This window comes from Grus americana, chromosome 2 (assembly GCF_028858705.1).
Source record: "Grus americana isolate bGruAme1 chromosome 2, bGruAme1.mat, whole genome shotgun sequence".
Taxonomy (NCBI): Eukaryota; Metazoa; Chordata; class Aves; order Gruiformes; family Gruidae; genus Grus; species Grus americana.
In genome coordinates this window covers 115,598,934-115,626,793 of record NC_072853.1, presented here as the reverse complement: position 1 = coordinate 115,626,793, position 27,860 = coordinate 115,598,934, and the positions used below count along the sequence as shown (strand labels likewise).

At 36.5% G+C, this 27,860-nt stretch overlaps 1 protein-coding gene across 6 annotated transcripts in view; it reads right to left on the bottom strand.

Annotated features, from left to right (window-relative positions):
• BBS9 (Bardet-Biedl syndrome 9) overlaps positions 1-27,860 on the bottom strand; it is a 305,135-nt gene that overhangs the window by 114,451 nt on the left and 162,824 nt on the right. For all 6 annotated transcript variants that reach the window (XM_054817041.1, XM_054817040.1, XM_054817044.1 and 3 more), the window contains one exon: positions 7,415-7,525. In XM_054817041.1, coding sequence (XP_054673016.1) covers positions 7,415-7,525 — 111 coding nt within the window. The remainder of the gene's footprint in view (positions 1-7,414; positions 7,526-27,860) is intronic.

The following is a 27,860-nucleotide window of genomic DNA, read 5'->3' as shown; positions in this document are numbered from 1 at the left end:
GCTCTTTAGAAAAACAGACTCTGTGGAAAAGAAAACCTCCATAAATCTCTTCAGCTCTCTCCAGAAAAATAGGCTTTTTGTAGCCTAGTGATTTTCTTTGCACCTTTTCTTGTGGAAACAATTAGCTTAGCAATTTTAAAGTATTAGGTGGGCCCAGCTGCAGGCTCCTGGTATCCTTTCTATTATATAGCAATGTCCATACAGAAAGCAACAAGGATCTAGTCTCACAGTACTACAATACATCGGTGGGAAATACATCAGTGAGCTACTAATAAGATGAGGTCTTGAAGGAGCTTTCACTTACCTGAGGCCATCATAGGTTTCAGCATTTTTGCCAGATTTGTTTCTAATTCAAGACTCTTCATTAGCTCAAAGACAAAATACTGTGTAGCAATTCACTTTTCAAAATGCTTGAAACTGAACCCAAACTGCCAGAAGCACACTTGCCCCCTCAGATGAGCCCTGTTAATTGGTCCTTTGATGACTTTCGAAAAATAAATCTGCAGTCAGACCTGTTGTTCTTACTTTTGTCATGGTTGTAGTAACCAAACTTCAGACAGAAATTCAGGTTCAAAACTGTGGCCGTGGACAGCTGAAAAGTCTGCGTTGCCAACAATACTGATTCATTCAACTGATTGTTTTGAAAGCTCATTATGGGCATGAAATCCTATTCCAGACATCACGTACAGTTTTCCAAAATTATCTTCAGCTTAATTTATACATTTCCCCTTTATTTAATCTCATGTACAATAGAGCTAGTATTAGGATTGATTTCTGTCCTATTATACTGTCTAACCTGAAAAAGTTAATTGCTTGGCTACGTACATTGAAAATACTTTTGCTGTAACTGGCAAGAATATCAGTATCCAAATGATTACCAGTGTAGTAAACGATGATAATTACAATAACAGTAGTAAAGCCACCTGTATCTTACTTGTGTATGTTGAAAATTAAGTGCAGTTATTAGTCCAATATATAAATAATATGTCTGATATAGAGCAAATAGCAATCTTTCACAGACCTGTTTCAGAGTTTTTACAGCATATTTAAACACCCTTCAGAACACATTCAAGGGTATGTCTCTGCTCATTTGTGTAAGTAAAAGATAATATTAAGAACAGTACAGTATAAAAATAAAAAGACTCAGTGGATAGCTGGCAACAATTTATATCCAAAAGCTCTTTACCATCTAACTGTTTGTACAAAGCCAAGTGTTTAAGAATACTCCTTTCTAAAATCAAATAAATGAAACCCTATTGCAAAACTTCCATCTTGTATTACATCACTTTGTGATGAGCTCCTTTACAGATGGCAGTTTCACACACTTGTGCATTCATGTAAATTATGATTCATAAGAAAAATTAAGTACATAGCTAAATTTAAATGTGTCACTAGACCCTTTAAAGAAAAACTGTTGTAATTTTGTTTACTAACAAGAGTTGTGTACACAAGGTTGTGTAATGAAGTATCTTTCTGGGCTGGAATCACGTGATAGGTCCTAAAACTGTCTAGGCATAACAAGGACGACAATCTTTGATTAGAAGGGTAAAGTTGAAAGATCCTCTTAAACGGCACCCACAACATCTACATGAACATTGTCATGCAATGCTGTAGATAAAGTAATAAAAAAAATAAAATACACTAAGTAAAACCTGTAGGAAAAGACGTGCAGCTGTGCAATGTCTGGGTGCAACTTTTTGGAGGCTGTTTTGAAAATTTGGCTCAGAATATCTTGTTTTACTGGAGTTTATAGCTCAGCCTCACAGTCATTTATGTAGCTGCCTGTGCATTTAATCAAAAGTAATAAGCCAGATGCTTCAAATTAAAGACAGTTAAAAACAATCTATTCCAATACATAAATACAAATGCTGAGATAGTTTTTGGTCTTAGATGCTATGAATATTAAACTATGAAAGTTTACTGACTTTCCTAAACATAGTCATACAAGATGAGAACTTTGAAATTTAATCTTTAAGTCATCTAAATATTTGCATGACAGCAAAATACAAAGAATTTAACTAAAACCAGTGGCAGCACAGTAGCGAGTGCAAATGGCAAACCTTTTGTCTCATTTGGTCTCATGAATAGCTTCCTTGAAATATTTGTTTTTAAATAATAAATGTAAATACTGGGCCATGCGCTCTGTTGCTCCCTCGGGAAGAGACAATGATTCTTCTGAATTATCGTGGCAAAGTCAGGCAAACATTTCCCTTAAATATTTAAGACTTCTTTCATTTAGACAGATCATTTACAGGATAGATTTACCAGTTCTTTGGTGAAAAATTCTGCCAGGAAAATCAAGTCTTACAAGTTATGAAAATTCCAACAGCTGCATGACATGATACTTGACAAATCTGACTCCCGGTGTTGTAAAATCCTGAACAACTAAGCAAACTACAAAGTAATCATTACCACTGTTACACACACACAAAAAAAAATTTCAGCCCAATCATTGATTCATACTGACTGCTCAACCGGTTTTCCATCAACTTAGCGGAGTTACTCATGATTTGCCAGCATAAAACTCTTTCCTCAAAAAGAGCAACCAGATCCTTTCTGTCTAAAATATTCAGTATGAATATTGGTTAGAAAAATACATCTTGGGAAACTCTCTTTCACAGTAAGTAGCATGCAGCAGTAGCATATGAAGAATACAGAACACTTACTTTAAGGGCTATATCTTGGTAAATACATACATCATTATTTCATCCTAAAGCTTATCACCAACACAGTTTAACTGTTCAAAGAAAAGTTGCTTTAAGGTTGCCTACCATATCCCTTAGAGACATCTCTAAAAAGTCAGCATGTACAAGAACTTCCTTATACTTATTTGCTAAAACCACATTTTGCACTCATTTCATCAGATATATTTAAGTACAAGTGAGAACTTGAGAAGTGGAGTTCTGCAAATCTCCTTTGTTACCTTCTAGAACATATGAAAACTTCTCCTTGAAATCAAACCACTCACTCAAGCAGACTGCAACTCTAGCAAGAAATTCATAGCTTGTAAGGAAGAAAATGGAAGACAGCAGAAACAGCATAACAAAGAAAAATGAAGTCCACAGGACCTACATGAAAGACCCTACAATCACTGCATTTGTGCTTGCGATTGCAGCAGAGGTCAGTATATCTGCATTGGTATTGTAGCTGTTAGCTCATGGAAAAAGTAATGATGTAACATAGACTTCAAAGTGGACTCAACCTTAAGTTACATTCAAACTCTCCACCAGGCTTGTGCATTCCACAATGAAATCTGTGCTGCTCTGTCCTCACTCTAACCAAAACACCAAGATCAAAGTTAGCAGGGATAGATTTATCACGCTAACATTACTCCTCCAAATGCAATACACACAGAGTCAGTGCCCTGAGGGGGTAAGCAGGAAGAATTATTTTCCATTCACTGGGATAGAGAATGTTCAAGGGAGTACTTCTGTACCCACTCAAAGCAAAAGCCATTGGCAAGAAACTACTCCTACAACTGCAATAATATCATTAACTTCCAAATATCATGAACCTGATCCCATTCTTTACTATGGAATCACAGCATACTTGGATTAGAAAAAAAAATAAATAAGAACAAAAATCAGTGTGAACTATTTCAGCAATAAAAAGAAAACATCATACAACCATTAATTCCCCTTCCAAACAGACTCTGTGATTGGGCCAGAACCATTCATTGTCTCATTGCACAGACTTATAGCACGACTACTAGATATCATCTTCTGCTGTCCTAAGTAACTATTCCAAATAAAGCCAAAAGGCTCATTGACATGCTTAGCAGCTGCCTGGGAAGTCTCAATAAAATATTTTGTATGAGATAACTTGCAAGTCTGTGGCAGGATGCTACCCTACAGCATACTTTCTTATAGCACAGCACAATATTCCAGGTCTTAGTCCCTCATTTCCATCACAGTTCTTTGCATACAACCTATTTAAGGCAGTGACCTCTTTCCTAGGTCTACATCTACGTATGAAATTCAAAAGGTTTTTAAAAATTTTCAGCAAGTCCAAAGAGCATACTAGCATACAATGCAGTGACTGGCAGTCACCTTGATACACTACATACTACATCTCACTAGCAAGAGATTAGCAAGCTGAGATATTTATTAGCAGCAAGAGTTTCATGTAAATTAATTGTTGAGTATTTATTTTGAGTTTTGGTAAATTCTACAGCCAGGGTTCAATGACATACTATCACAGGCAGATGCCTAGTGATACTGGAGTTAGCTAGCTCAAGACTAACTGAATACCATCTATGCAAGCAGCACTCACAGCAGTAACAGTGTAGACATACTCATACAGAGCTCACAGGGTCTGACACAGAATTCAGGTCTCCTCTTGGTCTTGAAGCTTCCTCTTTTGCTCATCATTTCTCTACGTTCTAACCTTCTTGACAGCACTTCTCTTCAGCACATTTAAATGCACAAGCAATTCAACTATAAGCAAGCGTGTTCAAGTACTGCACACCTCTGAAAGGACTTGTTTCTTCCTTTCTTAGTGAGGAACTTGCACTGCTTCCTGCTGAGACCTTTGCAATTCAGGTCTTACGCTTCTTTTCAGTAGATAAGGCACTTTGTTCTGCCTTTGTTTTTCTACCTCTGTGACTGTACTTTTGAGAACTGCTTGAGTTTTGTCCTAATCCAGCACACTGTATCAGTGTGAGAAATCAGAGCTTACCTTTTGTTCTGATACAGAAATACATGTGTTCCCACTAAGGCAACTTCATCACTCTTCTCTCCCACCCCCCACTACATTGTGTATAACTACTAATAAAATTCAACCTGCACAAAGTCCTGTTGCTAAGATTTGGTCTGGCACCAGATGGAACAAGCACATAACTAGACTTCTCACCCTGTTTCAATGGATGGTAGTCCATCGCATTCAGCTGAAGTTCTCCCGTGACCTACAGAATCCTTTGGAACACTCTAACTTGATCAGCTTATTTTATTCCTTTGATTTCTGTCTTCCTCTGTGAATGCAATCTGTTACAAGGGATGTTTCTCTTCAGGTTTCCTGCAAAGGGATATCAGCCATTGTGCCCACGTTCATACTAAACTACAGCTGAAGAAACCCTGTTTTCTCTCTTCAGTTTTGAGCTATTTGGTGTTGTAGCCTCAATCTATCTATTTAAACCTCTTATCATTAAACTGTGGGATTTTTTGGTAAAGAACAATGAGAAGCCTAGGCATGGCATATCAATTCAGCTGATACAGGCCAATGAAAAATACTAGCTAAATGCAGAAACATCTCTAAAGCCAGTATAATTTTGCATCGCCATTAAACTACCTCTATAGCTAGAGATATGAATAACAGAAGCCATCTACAAAAAGAAAACAAAACCTCCCAAAATCAAAATCTATGTCAAACTCCCTCAGGAAATGAAGGAAAACATATCAAGAAAAAGAATTTTTATTCTACTTTGTCCCTTTTTTCTCTTATTGACTGGACATAGTTAAATTAAATTCTAACTCATATAAAAGAGTACACAAGATACAACAAGTATTCTTTGAGGGCTCATTGTAATCACTGTGGTCTTGCTGCAGTCTCTGGTGCCTGAGCAAGAACTCGGGCCAAAAATATCATGTACAGAAAAACATTGCAATGCTGTGATTTCATGCCTCATGTTACCTTATGGTTTAAGTAGCTCCCTTGGCTCTTACACTCGTAGCAATTAGAATTTCCAGACAGCTCAGTGGCAGATATTCTAGGCGCTCTCTATATTGCAGCACTAACTGGCAGATGGCAGTCAATTCTTACCGTGAATGAATTAAATTCACTGGTGTAACACATGGCTGTAAAACTAAAGACTTTTTTAAAGCTTTCAAAGTTTTCATTCTGCTTTTTATAGTTACAAAGCAACAACAGCCAGCTATGTGATGTAAGTCTCAATTTTTATCATGGGCTAAGACTTACAGTAGGATACGCAGGTCCCTCCATGCTGCTGTTTCTGGATCTCATGAATACACTTCTACACTTTTCCTCTCATGCTAGTCTCTTCAGTAATCACGTTATTTAAACATAGAAGAACACTTTTCAATGAAGAACAAATATGTGCTTGATCAGGAGAATAGAGCATCAGTGAAAGAAGAGGGACTTCCCTGCCGTATGTTCTTGATTTCTTGGTCTAGTTGCCTGAAGTTGGAATTTTATCAGGATTGTATACTACATCAGAGAGATCATATACTTTTCCATTACCAGAAGGATACTTAATATATCCAGATGACAAAGGTTAAACTATATGTATGTCAACTTTGACAGTTTTTCCCTTCTTCTTATGACCCGATGTCCATGAGGACTGCAAGTAATTAGCACTCTAGAAAAGTCAGGGCTCTAGGCCTTCAGCTGATTTTTCAGGTAATTTTTGTGAGCAGATACTCATTTTGGAGTTTCAGGTTACACTGTGGCATTATTATCCATCGATGTATTAGATATCCTTCTTCCTTGCCCACTATTAAAATCTGCTAATGTAAATTCTGCTGTTGCAATTAACTATATATTCCAACTGCCTGCCTATCTATGCAACAATTAGCTGGGCAAACAAGCAGCTGAAGGCATTTTAAACACACAGTTAACTGTTTTTGAGAGATGTATAAGGACTTTCTGTCTATTTTTGATAATTGCTGGTTGCAACCTCTAAGCTGCTGCTCTTAACTTCACAGCCATCTATGATAAACACATCTGATATACAAACAACATTCATTTAAAAATAAATATTACAGGAAAAAAAATCAGATAATGAGAAGGGAAAGAGGAGTGAAGGTACAACTTAGTAAACAAAATGGGAAATAGCTGCAGTCAAAGCCTGAGAGCTTACCAGGCACTTAATTAAACTGCAATGCACTACTTTACAGTGCTGCTTTTAAAATATGTTAACACTATATCACAGTTCCCGGCAGCACGAAGTCTTTCCAGAAAATGTGTCATCACTGTATGCAGCATATTTTATAGCCAGTATAATTTCATTTTATTATATCCAATAATATTTTTCTGAAATTCTAGGAAGTCTCCCCACAAAAGATAAGTAATGACCATATTTTAATCAGCTGGCACAAAGTCTAACCACCATACTGCAGACAGGAAAGTTTTATTACACCAAAACGTCGTTGTTTCATTTTGCCTCTGGAAGAGGTCGTGAATAAAACCTGCGAGAATCTCATTCAAGTATTATGTAGCACAAAACCTTTTAACTGTGAAGTTAATTAATTCCAAGACTGATCTCTACAGTTTAACTATTCTTGATAGAAGTTGTTGAATAAACTCAGAATCCTACACATTGTACTATGATTGCAAGAAAACCTGAAAATTATGCTAACAAAGCCTGAAATATGTGTCATTTGTTTCTTATGTCCACAAGCACTCTGAAAAGACGAGCTGTACACATCTAGGTAAAACAATGTAGTTTTCCTTTTCTTACCAGGCTTGGATTTCTGCTTTGCCATCTGCCCGTGACTGGGAAGCGTTGCTGTGGAGCCGGGTATAACCGTTCTTTCTTCTAAATCAGACTCTGGGATTGTAGTACAGCCACCTAGTTGAAAATGGAAGAACCTTAATGTGGTGGTGATGTAACAAAACAAATTCACTGGTGCATAATTAAGGAAAAGAGGTGAACAGGAACATATAAAACTGAAATAGTCTTTACTTTCACTTCACAGAAATGTTTGTTAAAGAAAACTATTACCATTGTTTAGAAGGCTGATTATGCCTTAATGACTTCTCTCTGCTACTAATGCTGGTTTGAAAAAAGTTTGAATGTATTAAGACCACAGAATATGTAACACTGGTTCCTTATAGAACCACATTTCTGTTAAAGATCAGATTACTGGGGGCCAGTTTTGTAATAAAAGTAAATAAGTGTGAATGAAATAACTTTACAAAGTCAACAAACCTTATGAAGATTGTTAGCTTGCCACAGAGAATGACATACGATATTTTTTGGATAGGCTATTAAATACAGTATTTTTATTACTTAGTGCTAGAGATATGGAAATACAGGGACACTTTCACTGTCCAATAACACACTGCACTGGCAATGCCTTACTCCTAAGCGATCTTAGGATACGTGGCATAATAGATTCTTTGTATTTTACAATATTGCTTTCCGAGTAGTTCATTAGAGAACACAATTGCTTAAAGCTTTCTCTTCAACACATTGTCCTGGTTTCAGCTAAACCACAACACATGTTTAAAATATAGAGAGGGACAATCTAGTAGTAGTATCACCTGAAGACAGCTGCAGTAGCTTGCAGTGGAATAGGTTGATGTACATTAATATAAAAACAGCTGCGATCAGGACTTTGGAGAACGTGTCACTATTCCATAGCAAATAAGTTGGCCTTGCAATAAGTGCATTGCCAACAATATAGTACATGGCTGAGCTCCATCTCTTTCTCATAGCCCTCTCAGGATCACCACTAGCAAGCAAACAAATCCACGTACTTATTGTGTTCTGAAAGCACGTGTTTATAAACAGCACATCAACTCCCAGTGGAGGGCACAGACTTTTCACCTTTATGTCAGAGCTGTTCTATTTTGAAAAGAGATGGTCTACTCCAGGCCCCATAACTGGTGTTCCCAATTTGCAGCAACACAAGCTATTCTCCCCTTACAAACTGAGTGAAACAGTTGTTAAAAATAAGGCTGCATCCTTAAGAGCTGCAGTTTCCCCAGCAGTTTCAGAAGCACTGGCAAAGCAATGCACGATGTCCTGCAGAAATGTTCCACACAGTCTAGCTAGGGTAAAGCATGGCAGCTCCAGTGAATCCTGTGAAAACACTCATCCCTACCAGATGAAGGACTGATACAGCATCCTTTGTTCCTAAGGAAAAGGATATTCCAGATACACCCTGACAGACAGTATAAGATATGGCATGGGGTTTATGTTTGATTTAGAGCAAGCAAATTTTTTCAGTTACAAAGGAAGGTTGGGAGTGAACATGTCAGGAATGTGCAGGCTTATGACCCATGACAGCTGCAGATATTTATGGTACCTGCTACAAAACTGAAGGAGAAAAATGGGAAATTAGAAAAATGTCTTCATTTTAAAATACTGTAACACTGGGGCAATGCCTGACATTGCATTAAACATAAATGTATCTACACCCTCAATGAAAATAAATATCAGTAAACTAATACTTTTGCTCCCATTTGCATATTGTGACTAAAATGTAAACTATGAGATTTGATGAAATGGAAACCACCGCTTCAAAGGTCAATTTAGATATTTTTCATTCTTATTCGTCAGATACAAATCTGCCGTATTAAACAGTAATCTGTAAATAAAGGAAACAAAATTAAGGTTTCTTGCACAAAAGAACTATTAAGAATGGCATCATACATTTTTAAAAGTTTTGTAACATTTTCTAACAGCATGAGTGAAAACTCACCTAGTCAATTAGCATCTATTGAATTTCTACGTGGAAATAAAAGAACTTTTACAACGTTCATCCTAAACCCTGAAATTCAGTAACTTGCATAGCCTTGAGAATTGATGAGTTTTGATGCCAAAATATTTCATTAGTCATCAATGCTGACAGTAACTGATTAAGAGTCAGAACAGGTCTATTTGCCCTTAGGTACGACATACTACTTGCTGAAAGGAAACAAGACTTCCTGCTCTTCATTTTGATGTGAGAGATTTGTTAAGATTTACTTGTCATCTGATACGATCAGAAGTTATTAAAATTAAAAGCAAAATTCACTTCTTCTATAACTTTAGTTTCTTAACAGAGAATAGTGAGGACTGAAACCAGTGATAGGCTATTTTACATACAAAGAAAGCGTAGACTGAACACACAGAGCAATAGTATCAGCATCAATATTAAGAGTAATAATTATTCTTACTTCTGCAACGATAGTAGTAACTGTTCCCTATGAATTGTTTTTTAAACACTATTGTTTCATAAAGGCATTCCATGTGCTGAGAGCACTGTTATCAGTGGGGCAGGATCTCACCAGGGCTCTTGCACCAATAATTATTTAAATGAATGACCAGAAAAGAAAGCAATATAATAGTGATATTTTTACTCTTTTGAGGCAATGAGGCTTACCTGATCATGGTCTTTGTGCCCATGCATTTCTATCTTACTTTTTTAATACCAGTATTACTTTTTAACTGAAGGAACTACTAAAATTTGCTGAACTGTCCCTTAGCTTGTTCAGATGCCTAGGACTAGGAAGAATGACTGGACCCTCATCTACACATCAACCTGCATCAACATAAGTGGTATCTGCATCTTCCAATGGAACCAAGAGCAAATTCCATTTTCTTGCTCCAACAGGCACAGGTACCCATCCTCAAGATGACGATGGATGCCCTCGACAACACACTATGATTCCACAGGAAGAAAGGAGTGGAGACCACACTAAGGCAATTGTCACACTGAAAACTGAAACATTCAAAGTAAATTGTAAGCTTTCACTAGACTAAAAAAGAAACTGGGTAAGGCACAAATATACACCACTGAATATAACATTACACCATAGTAGACCAGGATTTTGTGATTCAAAACCATTTTACAACTCAGAAGGACAGCTATCTGAAAAAAAGATCCTTTCCTGCTAGGACTCTAAACTTTTTAATTTCATACTGCAGGGGTGCTACTGGGGGTATCTACTCTGACTTCTCTGGTCAAAGACTAACAGAATTTTTACCTTAAGTTAAAAAAAAACCTCTTTGAATTCTTGTATCTCTCTGTATAAATTTCAAAAAGTATCCACTGAATGTCCATTTTAGCAAGCATTTAAAATTTTTATACACTTGGAATCCTAAAAGACATCACAGCACCAGAATAATTCACATTCATTGATAATTAAGTGAAAAGTACAAATCAGAAAAGCAAAATATTTAAGGAAAAAGGGGGAAAAGAGAGGCAAGAATAGTAGTACATAAATCTACACACTGGAAATGATCCAAGTTGAGAAGCTCTCCAGATGTCAGTCTGTAAACAGTCCTTCATAAAATGAATTTCCCCATTAATTGCTGGCAGGAATAACATCTAGAATATGTTATTACATTTGACCCACTCTTTCCCCCTTTTCTGTGTAGCTAAATTCTTGTCTGACATCACAGATCTTTTATCAGTTGTGATAAATCCAAGAAAGCAAGCTTTGGTCAGCAGAACTGTTTGATAGGGTACAACACACATAAAATTACACTCAAGCTAATTGTGAACTTTGTTCACCAAAGGAAATGAGACTTCTCTGGTTTATTTTCACTACATCTGTTTTTGTAACACATTTGGTTCTTAAGTTGGAAAAAGACACCCACACCCAAAGGAAACATAAACATATAATACATATTGAACAAAAATTAAGTACTGACAGTTTTCCTACAGGCTCCTATCACCATGTTTTTACACATTTTAACACAGCTCTAAAAGCTGAAAAACAGGAAAACAAAAGTAGTATACATCTAAAAATGAAAAGGCGCTTTGGGGGAAAGCCTATTTGGGTTTCCTCTTTCTCTTCCACTCAATCACAATCTAACTATGCCTACAGTTTCCATTTTCCTCTGAAATTAACTCTTACAAGCGTCTACATGAAGAAAAAAACAACTTCCTGAGCAGTCTTTGGTAGCAAGAGTCGAAATGTGGGCAGGAAGCTCTCTCAATAGTGGGTTTTGTCATCCACGTGTATACCATTATACAATAGAGATAATCTAAAGAGCAAAATTATTTCATAGAGATTCCAAAACTATATGCAAAACCATATTCACTTGGGTTTTCCCTACTGTCCATAATTTTTAGGGAAGTGTATACTAAAAATCCAGTCTAAGACATCAGAGATTATTCTCTCTAAAACAGAGTTCATCAATTACTTCTACTGATTCTGCTAGCTACATTTATTCAAGTCCTGTAAATTTTACCAGAATCTGCCCATCAGAAAGTACCTTGCCTGTTGAAGTAAACACTGCATGCAGGCTTTGTAGATAGTGCTATTGCTGCTTTCTAGAAGGAAAATAAAACAATAAAATCTATAAAAGAAAATAATATGTATTTGAGTGTATAATGAGTTCCAGGGAACATTTATTCACATACTGGGTCTGGATTAGAGTCTGTCATTTCAGGAATGTAAGCATATTTCCATTACAGAGTGTAGGGCGAAAGAAAAGCAAAAGAAAAGTGAAAGAAAAGCAAGAATCTTTTTTCTAAATGTGTGTCTGATAATGAATATGGTTACAATTCACAGTAGGGAACAGTCCAGGTTTAGTTCAGATATTCACTAGCAAAACCTAGAGTTCTTAATTAATCAGTTCCACTGCTTTGTGCCTGATTTGACATATCAAAATTTAATGAAATGATGGAAAAATATTTCTGTATTACATTCCATTAGAATAATAAATCAAGGAAAAATCATACCAACTGAACATGCATTCCAAAGCCACTGAAGATCACCAAAACATATTTTCAACGGGAGTACACAGAGACATATCAGTTTGTTGTTCTGCTTTATCCTTGTTTTACTGAAATGTTTCTTAACAAAATTTCCAGTTCATAAATTCCATAGTTTGTCCTATAATAAATTGCCATTATTTGCATTGAGAGCTATGCAGAGATAATTTTCACCAATTGTATGGCTTCTGTTTGAGCTTGTAGCACATCCAAATTGAGATATATGTTCAAATATTTGGAACACACCTGAATTCATAAAACCTTGACTTAAGAAGTTCAGGGTACCTTAGCAGTATAACCGCTTTATGGGAGCAGCTATGCTGTTTAAACTATACCATTGTCTTGGCCATTCTTCCAGGATGAGGTTCATTGCTTGTGGTACCCAAGTCATACGAACGGCATTGGGAAACACATTGCTAAGAACAGATCTAACAGCTGTTTTCATTAAAGAAGCATTATTAGACATTCAGCCAAGGACACAATCAAAGTCAACATTCAGTAGTACCCTTACTAATGCAGGACCAAGAATGCAGTAATATTAAACTATATAATGCCATTAAATATCTACCAAAAGTCATTTGTTACTCACTAGGAACAAAGGATGAATGATGACAGTTGTGCTTCGACCACCTAGGTGTATGGTTCCATCCAACAACCTATTCACCTAATGAGCACGGACTGGCTGAAAAACATGCTCAGTGTTCTGGTGTGTGTTGGGAAAGGTAATTGTTACTGAGTTTTATAGTGCTTGGAGGACTTCCATCTGCCTTTATGTAACAGCATAAAAAAAATCAATCAGCTTATAACAAGAACTTTACAAGAGGAATACCAACTCTTGATAAACATTTTAACAATAAAATTCACTGTATTTTTCAGAGTACACTGCTTCATATAACACCTGGTGGTTTTTGTAGACTAGGTCTCACATCCTCTTCCCCATATTCAGTGTACCACTAAGTGTAGCTTCCATTTAGCATAACTAGAAAAGGTGTTCATTCAAAATGCTTAAATACAGCAGTAGCAGAAGTTATAGAATATACTGTCATCACCGTATTATCAGGACATTGTTCATTCACTAACAAACTCAATTTCATGCTACCATTTTGGGGAGCAAGAAGACTATGGAAGGGTTTTGTCATTATGAGTTTTGGTTTACATATAGAAATTTTTCATAAATATACATGTATAGGTATTAGGATACATACATATATGAAATATATAAAGAATTTTATACTAAATATTTTGATTTCAGTAAAACATTCTTCCAATTCTGGAAGACGGTGGATAACAGAAGACAGTGGACTAGTAACTAGGATTCAGACATAGGTATTGAAGGATATACGTTGCTCATAAAGGAAGAATTAAAGTGGTAGAGTAATACTTCATGGCACTATTCTGATGGGCTACTGAAAGAGTAGTGTACAGAATTAGTCAATTATGAAAAGGATTATAAAGTAGTTTAATACACAAAATGTCAAACCAACAGAAATAATCACAAGACATTAAAAGAAAGTGGTTCCAGTGTGATGACCAGGAAAAAGGTGAATGCAATTCTGAAATCCACCTGACAATGTTCTAAAGAAGGATCAAGAAAGCAGTAATGCTATTGAACAAGGCACTGGCAAGACATCTGGAATACTGTGTTCAATTCCTGTTACCATGTTCATGACAGATTAAGTAAGTCTGGAAAAATTCAGCTGAAGGTTACTAAGATCATGTAGAAATCACTTACCTTATTGACACATGAGCAGATGACCAGTCTTGCTTAGCTAAGAGGACTAAAAATGGAACAGACTGATCTTTACCAATAATGCAATTAGGCCAGAAATCCTTAGTGTCTGGCAAAATAAAAGACACTCCTAAAACATGAAGAAATTGATCATAAATTAATTTTAACTTGTAATTAGGTTTTTGACTACCAAGAGAGCAAGGGCTTTGAACAACTCCTGAACAGAAACCATGCAGGTGAACAATTATATTTATGAATGGGACTAAATTACTTTATTCTAACACAGAGGTGGAGCTTCTAAACAGGAATTTCTTTTCTTCCTTTCCTTCCTCCCCTCCACCTCCTCCAAACAGAAGATGTAGGGAATACAGGACAAAACAGATATAGATTTATCTATTAGTATTCTGAAATTATCCAATTATCTGTTCACTAATCATTAGTAATTATCTAATCATTAGGACATTAATGAAGTAGTATTCTCTACTTATCTAACAATATTTTCACATCACTCAAAGTGAACATGAGACACCACAAAAATAGGCTACCTGGCTACTTTAACCATCTGTAGGAAGTAAACCATTAGTTCACAATGGAAAATAAAAAACTGTAAAGATTCTGGGACCAAAATACCATTGAAAATATTTCATTAAAAAAACAGCAGCGATATTGTAAACACTTAAAAACCCTAGTTCTGACAATTCTGGTTCCAAAAAGTATTTGGCAAGCAAACTGACTAAATATACATTTGGAGAGACACAGGACTATAAAATATAAAATGCCAAGTGCTGAAATTTAATACAAGTAATCAGACATTGTATTTTTAAGAGGGTAATGAACTAGCCCCTGTACTTCTGTATCTCCAGATACTACTTGGAAATAAGCAATTCAGTGATGAAATAAACATGGATACAAGCATCCTCTTCTAATGTTACTGAAATCAACCCAATAAACATCTATCTGGTGCCTTTCCAAGATAAACAGCATATAGATCCTTTGGGCATTAGAAGTCTAGGAAATCAAAGTATTCATAAAAGAGAAAGAGAATTCTCTTTTTTTATTACACAGAAGTTCCTTTCCACACTTGAAATGCAACCTTTGCTGAAAATAGTTGCTTTTCTGTTAATTATATTAAAGATAGCATGTTGTTTTCATGTATTGTAAATTTCTACTTTCTCAACTGTATCCAAATATCAGATATGTCCATACATGTAGAACCTGAGTAACAATGCATGTGTTTAGTCTAAAAAAAATTTCACTTTTACTTAACCACCAACTATAATTATTATTAATTGTACTAGAAGCTAAGAAGATATCTAATGATAATATCTCTGCTCCAATACTGCAATAAGAAACATACACTACTTATATTTACTTTAATCCCACTAGTATTTAGTATTTCATTTACTATATACTCCACTGACCAAATAAATCCAATTATTATCTTGTGTTAGCTCAACTTTTTACAACATTAAAATCTCTGGGAATGATTTTAGGAGGAACAAAAAAAAAGGAACCTTTGGCTCCATTTAGTATCATAATTAATCTAGTTTATTTGTAGGAAATGAGCACAGAACTGTACATAGTGCTTTAACATGACATCTTATCCTGCAGACAGAATTTTCTCCTTTCTTTAGAACAACTTCCTATTTGGCAAATTTTAATCTACAAACTGCATAGAATTCCATTATTTCACTAGTACTGCACCTTTATCTGTGTTAATCATGCAATCTTACTAACATCAAGAGCAGCAACATGGATGGGTCTCAGTTTCAATGTTCCGTCTATGATCCACAAAGGAAATCATAGATGAGATCTTATGCATAAAACCTGTCACTTAAAAGACAGATTTTGTCACACAATTTGAATTTAGTATTTACTACCTACATTACATACCCTAAAGAATTTCTGAAGACTTTCTATATTTGATTAGCAAAACGTGTGATCCTCTATTTGCCTCAAATATGCCATTTTCCCTACTTTGTAGAACGGAAAGATCAACCTTTTCTTATTTGTGGGGCAAAACATTTTAGACTTCCAAAATAGTACAACTTTCTTCTCATTTACAGTGATATTAATCTTCAGGGTTTTTCCCAAGGAGAATTTAGTGACACTTCAGTGATAGATTTATCAATACAGATGCTTTTCAGCAACAAGCTAGGTTTGTTTACGAAAGCCATAAACAATCCACTTAGTAATTAGAGCTTCAAACTATAATAGAGAATTTCCCAAGGTCTAGAACATGTTTGTGTAGTTTATATCTACTCTGAATAACATTACACCCATGGGTGGTGCCCACCAAAGCCGCTCTATCACTCCCCTCCTCAGCTGGACAGGGGAGAGAAAATAAAACAAACGGCTCAGGGGTTGAGATAAGGACAGGGAGAGATCACTCACCAGTTACCATCACATGCAAAACTGACTTGACTCAGGGAAATTAGTTCAATTTATTGCCAGTCAAATCAGAGCAGGATAATGAGAAATAAAACCCAAATCTTAAAACACCTCCCCCCACCCCTCCCTTCTTCCTGGGCTCAGCTTCACTCCCGGTTTCTCTACCTCCTCCCCCCGCAGCGGCACAAGGGGACGGGGAAAGGGGGTTGTGGTCAGTTTACCACATATTGTCTCTGCTGTTCCTTCCTCCTCAGGGGGAGGAATCCTCACACTCTTGCCCTGCTCCAGCATGGGGTCCCTCTCACAGCAGACAGTCCTCTACCAACTTCTCCAGCATGAGTCTTTCCCACGGGCTGTAGTTACTTATGAACTGCTCCAGTGTGGGTCCCCCATGGGGTGCAGACCTTCAGGAGCAGACTGCTCCAGCGTGGATCCCCCACGGGGTCCACAGGTCCTGCCAGGAACTTGCTCCAGCGTGGGCTTCCCACAGGGTCACAGCCTCCTTCAAGTGCCTCCACCTGCTCCAGCATGGGGTCCTCCATGGGCTGCAGGTGGAATCTCTGCTCCCCATCATCCTTCCTCCATGGGCTGCAGGGGGACAGCCTGTCTCATCATGGTCTTCTCCAGGGGCTGTAGGGGAATCTCTGCTCCAGCACCTGGAGCACCTCCTGCCCCTCCTTCTGCACTGACCTGGGTGTCTGCAGAGTTGTTCCTCTCACACCTTCTCACTCCTCTCTTCTGGCTGCTGTTGTGCAGCAGCTTTTTCCCATTCCTAACTATGTTATCCCAGAGGCGCTACCACCGTTGCTGATGGGCTCAGCCTTGGCCAGCAGCGGGTCTGTCTTGGAGCTGGCTGGCGTTGGCTCTATCAGACACAGGGGGAGCTTCTAGCAGCTTCTCACAGAAGCCACCCCCGCAGCCCACCCCCCTCCACTATCAAAACCTTGCCATGCAAACCCAATACACCATGTTACAGTAGACAAGAAGAACATGCTAGAATCCCTACTTCCAGGCTATAAACACTAATTGGTTTAGAAGGTCAAGTTAAACATTATTTGAAATTGGCTTTTACTGTCTAAAACGATTCTCAAATGAAGCTAGGCTTTTGCAAATGTGAATATACTTTAAATTATTTGGTGGACTTTTCCCTATGAAGCTACTGATTAAAATAGCACCATGGCTGCTTCTCCTCCTATACTTCAGCAATGTCACTCCTCCTTTACCAGTTATTTTTAAATTCCACCTCTTCTTTCTTTAAACCCTCTAGCCACAGCACTAACATCTCATGCATACTTTTCTTCTCTACTTGTACATCACTTGAAATAAACTAACTTAAGTCCAAATAATTGCATCTGAGTGGCAAAATAAAGATCTGTAGTTTGCTGCCATCAAACCTATGATCTTTTACATTCACTTCTTTTGACAGTCTGTTTTAACGGAAGTTTAATAACAGCATTAGCAATTTCTTAGTCCCCACAATATGCACAATATTTAAAGTTATTCTAAATATTTTAGAGTCAAATTGATTACAAATACTATCAAATATTATATTCTTTATATCATTAGATAGCAGAAATATTACATATGAAAAATTACATCTTTTTGACTGATTTTTTTTTCTGTCTCATTTGATGTCAGCTTTTACTCTGACAGGACCAGAATTCATCCTGACCTCAGTAAGATCTGAATTCCTTCATTAAAAGAAATAACTTCATGGGAGACAATATCTATTTAAAACACATCCACCAAAAAAAACACCCAAACCCAAACCCCACCAAAAAAACTCACAAACCACATACCCCACAAAAAATTCCACTATGTAAACATCATGCTATTTAATTTCTTTGCATGAAAAGTCTGTGGTCTTATAAAGAATTTGCTGTATAGCCACGCTCACTGCATTTCTGTGGCATTCTGATTTTTTTGCCTACTCAAAATGACTCAAACACACTGTAAGATGTCTTGCCACTCCCCTAAAAAAAAAAAAGCAGCAGCTTAATGACTTCATACACACAGAGAATGACCAAAGGCCAAGGATACATTTCATTGATAAAAAAAGTGTTCTCCGTCCCTTTGCTTTAATTTGGTCATGTCTACAATACCAAGTAAAGCAGAGCAATAGTAGCCTGTCTTGAGAGTGAAAGAGTTCACACTGAGGATTCATTGTACGCTCTGATCATGTTTAAAAGTTTTTTAACTGACCTGTTCTGAAACTTCAGATTTTGTTCATGATTTCGTATTCCACACACGGGTCCCTACAGGACAATGTACTTTTCTCCTCATGTAAAATTTATGAAATCAGACCAGTATCTAGAATGCAACACATCCCTCAACACTCTATGACTACATGACAATACATTACAGGATTTTAAAGACTTGAGAAAGCTTATTTTAATTGACCAGTCATTTCAACATATGCTCATGAATTTTTCTTCTATGTATAACTGACCACTGCTTCACAGAGGGACTCAGGAATACCTTTAAATATAAAGTGATTAAATGATTATTAAGAAGCACTACAACATTTACATTAAGACACTAGCTATACTTCCTTCATATATGGAAAAATTATTTGTTAGAAATACTAAACAAGAAACTCCATTGACTGAGTATACACTTTCCCTTTCCAAATGACCCAGAACTAAAAGAGAAATTGGAAAGGACATTGTCTTGATAATGATTTGCCTAAATAGAGTTACTGAAATCCAGATTTAGTTTCCGTTACGTAGTCAAATAGCCTGCAGGTATAATATCTTCAGCTGGCACCAGGCTTAATGCTTTTTTATCGATCTGCCCATAGCTTAAGTGCACACATAAGGATATGGATTGTTAAACAATTCTTATTATCTATCACTGATTATGGAAATATAATACATCTTGCAGCAGCATCTGCACTTTCTCTTAACATGAAATGCTACTGAGAACAGACTGTTCATTTTATCCTGTGAACTCTCTAACACTTGTGGTATTTTTTGTGCACCAGCTAAATGGCTGAATTCGTTAAGCACCAATTACACAACAGGCCCTCTCTGTTACAGCCTATGGTGCAAGTGATAACGTATGATTAGATTCTTTGTATTTGACTTGCATCAAATGTAATGTACAATTATAATTGTAATTAACAAGGTACATTCAAATTCTTTGTATTTCTTAGCTTAGATCCTTAGCTTCTCTTGATTTGAAAAATACTAGGGGAAATATAGTATTTCAAGTTCACATTTTGTGGCAGTTGCTAAAGTCAGCCTTCGCAAAGGGTTTGGTACAGCTATTAATACTACATGCTGAGTGTTTCCTACTTGGTGCTCAGTAGGAATAAATAGAAATTATTCAGTATAATGTTCATATTTGCTTTATACTTTTATCTCTGTACTTGTCATTAAGACAAGAGAACAGCACTGCCGTCATTGCAACAAAGTTACAGGAAAAAATGAGGTTTTTACAGTCCCCTAATTTTTTTTTTTCCCTCCCAGAACAGAATTGGGTATTTTTAGTTTCCTTTCTACTGACACCAAATCTGCAGTGAGCTAAAAAACATCTTCTGTACCCTTCTTTTTGTCCAAACACTGAAGTAGGACCCACCTGAAGTGAATTCAAACTCTGAAGGTACTTTTAAAAGAAGTCTGCTTCAGAGTTTGCTCTCATGCATTCTGCTAAGTTAGAAGGCTACCAACCACTACATGAATATGAGTAAAACAGTAACATACAGTACTGTCAAGTAAACAGGAGAAATCCTGACTAAATTAAGTCAATGGCAAAACTCCCAGCGACTTCAATGGGGCCAGGATTTCACCCTGATCTTGCTGATCAAAACAATTGTTTCACTGTTCATAAGGACCAGACTGCTGTGCCTGCCAAGAATTTCTTAATGCAACCTACCATGGTGAGTCTTAATTGTATATACTTCTATAACTATTCCTTTTTCATTCCACAAGGTAAACTGTTGACTTGCCAAAAACATTACAACATAATCAAAAAGCATCCACAACATCTAAGCAAAGAGCCAGATGTACCAAAGGTCTCCTTAGCATAACCTTGCCACTGGTCTGCAAACGAATAATTAGCACTCCATCAACACCCGTTACCAACCACTGATGTTCATACCTGCTGAAGTGGCATACCTGCATTAAAAAGGAATTGTTTGAACCAAGAAAGTAAGTACTTCCTTGGTTTTACAATGTCGTGTTCCAGAAAGCTTCCTATTTTTCAATGAACCACAAAGTGCACACTTGAAGGAGTATCTTCTACATAGCACAGACCCAAAGTCAGAGTAGACTAACCATGAATAGTATAACTGCACGTGTCTTATATTTCTTCCCAGGGTTTACAATATACATTGTAACTACACTAACCAAAATGATCTCATGTATATGCAATTCAATAGAAAGAATCAAGTTATCCACATGAGAATCAATTTTACACTAAACTAGAACAAAACTCTGTTTTTATTGTGCTGCAAAGATGACCAAAAATAAAGATGGTACAACAAGCATTTTTCCCTTGATTAATTAAATGATATAATCAAGGAGAACTAGTTAAATTTAAAATCCTATCTGTAATACAGGATATGGCCCTTGCTAGATCTTAAGCTCTTCAACTTCCTCATCATACCTGGCTGGATTCTGCTTTACATTACTCCATAGAATGTCCTCCTTCTCAACAGTTTATGGTAGAATGTAATCAGACCCAGGATATCTAACACAATTTATTCCACTAACTTTATTCTCCTGCGTAACTCCTGTCACATTATTGCCTGCTTTATCAATGATCTGATTCAAATGAGAATGTCAGTTTATAACTTCATTTAAGTATCCCCGAATGGCAACCCAATACTCCTAATGACTACTCTGGTTACAAGAAATCCTCTCCATTTTAGAGAAGATAAAAATCAAGAATTACTAATTCATATCTATTTAAATAGATTTTAAGATCGGAAGGAAACAGTCTGATCATTTAGCCAGACTTTACTCTGAAATGTCCTCCACAAATTCCTGTATGTAATTCAAGCACCCATTTATTTCTAAGCTGCTTTCAAGAATGTCACCAGCAATTATCCCTACTTACAAAACCCTCAGTTTTGACTGAAAAGTCTATTTGAAAAAAGTGCTAGGAGAAACACATGCTTATCAGTACTCTGATACAGTCTTAAGATAATCATGAAAGATTTCTCAGTGCAGCTATAAAATTTAATATAGTTCAGCACCACATAACTTATACGAAAAAAGGTGGTTCGTAGTATTTATTGCCCTCTAGTTGCACTATTTCTGTTCAGCCATCCATTTGAATTGAGGCATCCTTCATCATCCATACACATCAGACCCTCTCTTTGATCTCTAATAGTAAATTTAAAGGCTGAGTAAATGTTCTTTGAAAGACACAGTGTGGCACAGCTGCTTATTGTTACATAGAAGACAGTAGGTCATTAAAATTGAAACTCGATTAATACAGTGGAGCATCCCCCTAATCATATCCCAACTTTGAAGTAATACCCCTTTCAGTGATATCTCTAATTTACAGTTAACTAGTTTTCTTCAAGTGGAATAACAGTCAAGCTTTGGTTAAGGTCAGAATTAATAAAGTGCATCTTTCATCAAACGACAGAGAGCTATTGCCAATGAACCCTGCTGTGGAATTTGCACTTACACACAGCAAACACCCAAAAGATATGCAGCCTACCATGTTAATCACATGAAATTCATCAAGCCTGTGGTTTTTACCAGTTTACTGAAGGCTTTTATAATCCTACAAGAAAGTACTTCAGCATTATTTAGTTAACTACACATTATTTTTAATAGTGCTTTAGCAACATTCTAATTAGCAGAGGGTGACCTAATCTTTGCCTCAAAGTGTAACTGAATCAAAACAAAACCTTTGGGATTCAAGTTTATGTACCTTTTCACTTTTGCTTGCCCCCTTATTACCACTGTGGTACACCCAATGACACAATGAGGAAAAAAAGAACTATTTTAAAGAATTTTCAAATCTGTCAGTGTCATGAAGCACCTCACGTTTGATTTCATTATGTTTTCCAGCTCAAATACCAGATCAAAGCGTTAGAGATGGGTGAAACTGAATAAACACAGGGGCAAGGGAAACATGAATTTATGGTCCTTCACTTGCCATATGAACACTAGCTGAACTATCCATACTAGTTTCATGAGTAGAGTAACAGCTGACTGCTCACAAAAAGTGGAACAGTCATAAACATGACTGGTCTTCTAAAATGCTTTTGTTCTTTAAAAATTAAGGAAAAAAAAATCTGCAAGTTCAATACTGATGATGCGTTACTTTGCAACAACGTCAGGCATTTGGATTCAGGAAGATGTCACACTTTCTCTCTCTAAGAAAAACCCATCAAGACCATGGGGAGGCAATTCACAAGGTAGCTACTGAGGAGCTTTACTGCAACCACATCTGCATCTTATCTGTGCTAGAAGTGATCACTCAAAAAAACCCCCAACAACAAAAAAAGGAAATTGAGAGAGATTCTACACTTCATTGCCTGCCATCCATAACCCAAGATGATACCTTAAAACATCACTATTTTAATCTCGGGCTGATGTGTAAGGGTATGAGCTATGCTTGCTGAGACACAGACTGTGCCCCATGCTCTGTAAAAACCAGCCTGTCTGATCACATCTACCTCCCAGTCTGCTGATCCAACCACCCAGAGGCAGCGAAAACCGCCCCGCGTCGCCAGATGGATCTGGCTGCATAATACGCTCCCTGAAGTCCAAGAGCTCTCTCTCAAATTGGTGTAGTTAAGCTCGGGGAATTATTTTTTAATTGCAGTGTAGTTTTCTGTTGTAGAAAAAAAATAATAATAGTTTATTAGGACAGACATCCCTGGCTCTCTGGAATTCACAACCCAAGAAAATTTTAGCTAAACTTATTATACGATTGTCATTTTAAGCTTTGTTATCATGTAGTTATGCATTTTTAAAATAATATTCTAGTATAGAATTTGTCATGCTTAGACTTAGACCCAAGGCAATTTCTGCTTCAAATGTTAAAGCCACTCTTAACTACTAATGTTATAAAACTTTTAAAACTGGGGGGTTTCTTTGTTTCAAAAAAAAAAAAGTATTGGGAACTTTTCTGTGTACAGCTCAAAACCAGCTGTACTTTGCAAGTAAAGACTTTCCAAGCGCCTGGCTCTCTGCAGATTTTTGGCAAATCTATTTGAAAAATTGAAAACTGGGGGCCTGAGCCAAAGCTTACTGAAGTCTATGGAAAAACTCCCACAGATTTCATCAGGATTTGGATTAGGCCCTAAAAAACTCTGAAGTAATTGAAAAATCAGTTCTGCATGTACAAAATACAAAATTTTCACTAGGTTTAGATTTATTAGACTCCTTTATGGTAATGTGGAAGAGCAAATATATTATAAGTGGTGTTAGTATGTTCATATAGTTTTGCACTGTTAATTCACCATGGAGTTCCACAGGCTCATACATGTTACTTACACTGCCTACATAATAAAAATTATGAAATCAATCCCACATACACAAACACCTTTACTTCATTTTAAAAAGACCTGAATATTCAGAAAAAAATTAATACTGTCATAGCTCGAGTGATTTTTTTTATTATTTCTTTTTTTTATCTGAGTACCAAACAAAATATGGAGTAAGAGTTTCCCTTCTAAAGCTGTAAGCCAAATTCAGCAATAACAAAAAGAGTCATGCAAATAACTATCTCATTCTGGGCACACTTGCTCACAACAGTTTAGAATAATGTAACACGAGCAATTTCAGCTAAGATGCATCTAATTTATGGCACCATAAGAGTCAGGTTTACTCAACCTAAATGTGCCAGAAAAGAAAGAAAAGTAGAAAATGCAAACCAAATGGGTTGTAGCACCTGAAATAACGGCCACAACATCTCCTGATGTGTAGACAGTTGCATCTCTGCTGACTAAAGGATGCTACTTCCAGTCAGAAGAAATTGAATAAGGCATTAACCTTGACATAATCTGGCTTGAGCTATATATCACATTAAAAAAAATGCTTACCATCAACTTAAAAGAAATTTTGTGCACACATATTTAAAAAAAAAAAAAAAAAAAAGAACAAAGGCTCCAAAAGAACCTATTTTCAGCGTTTTAAGAGAGGAGGGGTGACCTGGAAATTATTTTCCACCCCCACCCCCAACCACCTTCATCCCTCTAATCTTTCTCCCCCAATACCTTTTTGTGAATGGATATGTTTTGCCATGGTTGTACTTAGGAAAAGTAGACAATCACTGTGATTTTGTGGTGTTCTTGTCTAGATAGGGACTGGAAAGGAAAAGTAATGTCATCTAAACTGCAGAGCTAATTATGTTCTTCAAATGCCTACAGCTCATGTACGAATACCAAGGCACTCCACCGTATAGGTTGTTGTTGAAACATCACGGGAAACCAAAACTTAAATGAACTAAGGGAAACCTGCTATGTGGAAATCCAAAGTGTGACTGGACATACAAGACTGACTCCCCGTTAGTAGCACACCTTCAATATGAGGATTATGCTACATTATTATGGTTTGTGTTTATTTAGAAATAGATTACATTATTTGTTACAGCCTCTTAAAATAACTATCTAGGTTTTACTTTTACTTTTTTACTTGCTACTACTGAGTCTTCTGAAATGGAAGGTCAGAGGCTGTACACTTTCTCATTTAGCAACACTTTTTCCATAATTTTGAACAATTAGCTTATTAGTGCAGATTTTAGAAGTTTATTTCTGCTTGTGGTCTCTCAAGGACTCAAACAAATAAAGCCCAGTGACAAGCACAATAACTAGGGGAAATTCTTTTAACTGACAATTATTTTCACCAAAAGCTTACCTCAACATTATGAATCATTTGTGACCACTTATACTTAAGTAGGGCATATTAAAATTTAATGGATTTCAATGCAAAGATTCAGTAATAGGACTGTACACACCAAGGCACTAATGTGTTGATCCTAACTGTACTTAGATGAGGCAAGTTGGAATTGCAATGCTGCCAACTAAATTTCATAGTTCAACAAATGAATGAATCCCAAATCTCAAGCCGGATTTCTTCTATATTCATTATGCATGACATTTTCCTCTTTAAATTATTCATTTTTTTAAAAATGTTATTGCTTTAGTCTTCTTAACCTTTGTACTCCTTCACTCTGTGGTTTTTGCCAGCTGTAATATCAATTGAGGAGGGGATATTTTCCCAACACACTAAAAACCTTTTCACAACCCTGCACACAAATGTGTCTTGTTACCCTTCCATCTTATTTTGCCTCTTTTTCACAATACTGGAATCTTGGAATGTCCTGAAAAAAAATATGTATTTTCTATTGATGCCTTCTTTTCAATTAAAAAAAAAAAAATTCCAATGTTTTACCATAGTGTATGTAAATCTCTGAAAACTAACCACTTGGAGAACTATCATTTGAATCCAGCAGGGTGATGAAATTTGACTGAATTCATCAAAAACAAAGACCACCTCAGATATCCTTCCTCACTCTCTTCCCATGTCTGATATTCAGATATCCATTTTCACCTGAACCATGCAGAATGATATAAGAGCAGGCCGCTAGACAAGCTGGCTCACCACAATCTATTAATCTGCAACCTGTGTTTTAACAGTAAAACACCTAAAAACAACTTTATGTAGGAGCTATGACGCAAGACTGCAACGTATATTTGAATTCTATTTATACACAGGTGTTATTGGCTCATGGTACGACCTTGGGAAAGTCACTTAACTTCTGTATAGTTCAATTTTCCTTTCCACAGAAATAGTTTACTAAAAAAATAAAGTAACTAAAACAATGGAAATAAAAGTTTTAAAGAGTAAAGAAAGTTACAATGGAAAGAAGTTACAGAAAGTAAAGATTCACATCAGAGAGCCAAACAATCAATGTTTCTGGCTCCACCAAGCTGTTCTTAAGCTTTTCTTGAGCAACCACAAAATCTTGTTGCTGTAAGCACTCCCAAAATTCTCCCTAATGATTTGCTACTCCCCTTCCTTTTCACTTAATCAGCTTTATGGGGCAAGGGACATATTTTAGTCTCAAAAATAGAACCCAAATAATTAGTTTAAAATGTTTGATATTACTATTTGCTTATTTCTAGGCCTTTATATTAAGATAGAACTGTTCATCGTGAACAGTCAATAAATTTCCACAAAAATATTTTAAACGTGGAAAACCAGAAGTCACATTAAAATTGCACCACTGTATCATGTTCCATAATATACCATATCATGTCTCATTATTAGCTGGCATGACACAATGTAACAGAAGTGCATGACAATGCCAGGGGCTGTAAGAGTTATGGCAACTCCTTTGTTCTTATTATCATTCTTATGCGATTATTATCTGCAATTAGATGGAGAGAAGAAAGATATGTTTAAACTGGCTCAACAGCTCAGCCGTGCAGAGCTGCACAAATTGGATACAGAAGTACACAATGATCACCCTGTTTATGGATTTAGTCTCCGTTACGCCTTTGTCAAATCTCGCTAAAATCTCATTGCCTGATGGATCCACACTAGTACCACAGGATTTTCTCTGCAGTTACTGCTTTGGGCCACCCAGATTGACAGCTGACCAGGAAAAGGGTCTTCCTACCCTTTCATTGTTCCCGTGAGAGAGTTACTTGCTCCAACTATCACAGCGAAGGAACTGTGCACGTAGGTGCACGGACACCAAAGGGCGCAGTATGGAGAAGGAAACCAGTGAAGCATAATGTAGAGAGGAGAAATGAAAAAAATACTTAAGGAAAAATAGAGAAAACCAAACAAAGCAGAGTCATAGTGGTAGCCTGACTAGAAGGCAGAACTACAAAGAGAAGATAAACAGTGCACATATTACCAAATGCTTGTTTGCCTTAAGGCAGTACGAAAAGTATGGGAAGTTTGAAAAAAAGCCTGATACAGTGATGATAGATCTATTTTGGTTTCAATACAAGTAGTGCACAAATTCCCACAGAAAAACCCCTATCGGGGTATGCCCAGCTTCTACAGGCAAGAGAGGAAAAAAACCCCAAAACTTGTTAAAAAGCAAAAATACATTAACTTTTGCATCAGATAAATTTGTCTGTAAGGTTTAAGCACTTAAGAAAATGAAGGTTATAAATGTGATACTTTATTGATACATCGCTATACTTCTTATATATATTAAACAAATAAATTTAGACAACAAATGTAAGAAAAATCTTATCTTTCTGTTTAAATGAAGAGCTCAGGTTTTTTTATATCATCTCATAGATTAAAAATATACTTTTCCATTCTTAGTAAACAACCCGCTTCCTGGGGGAATCAGTCTTTCAAGGTACTTTATTGATCAACCTATATGATTTTAAGGAAGCCAGAAAAGATGAGTTAGAG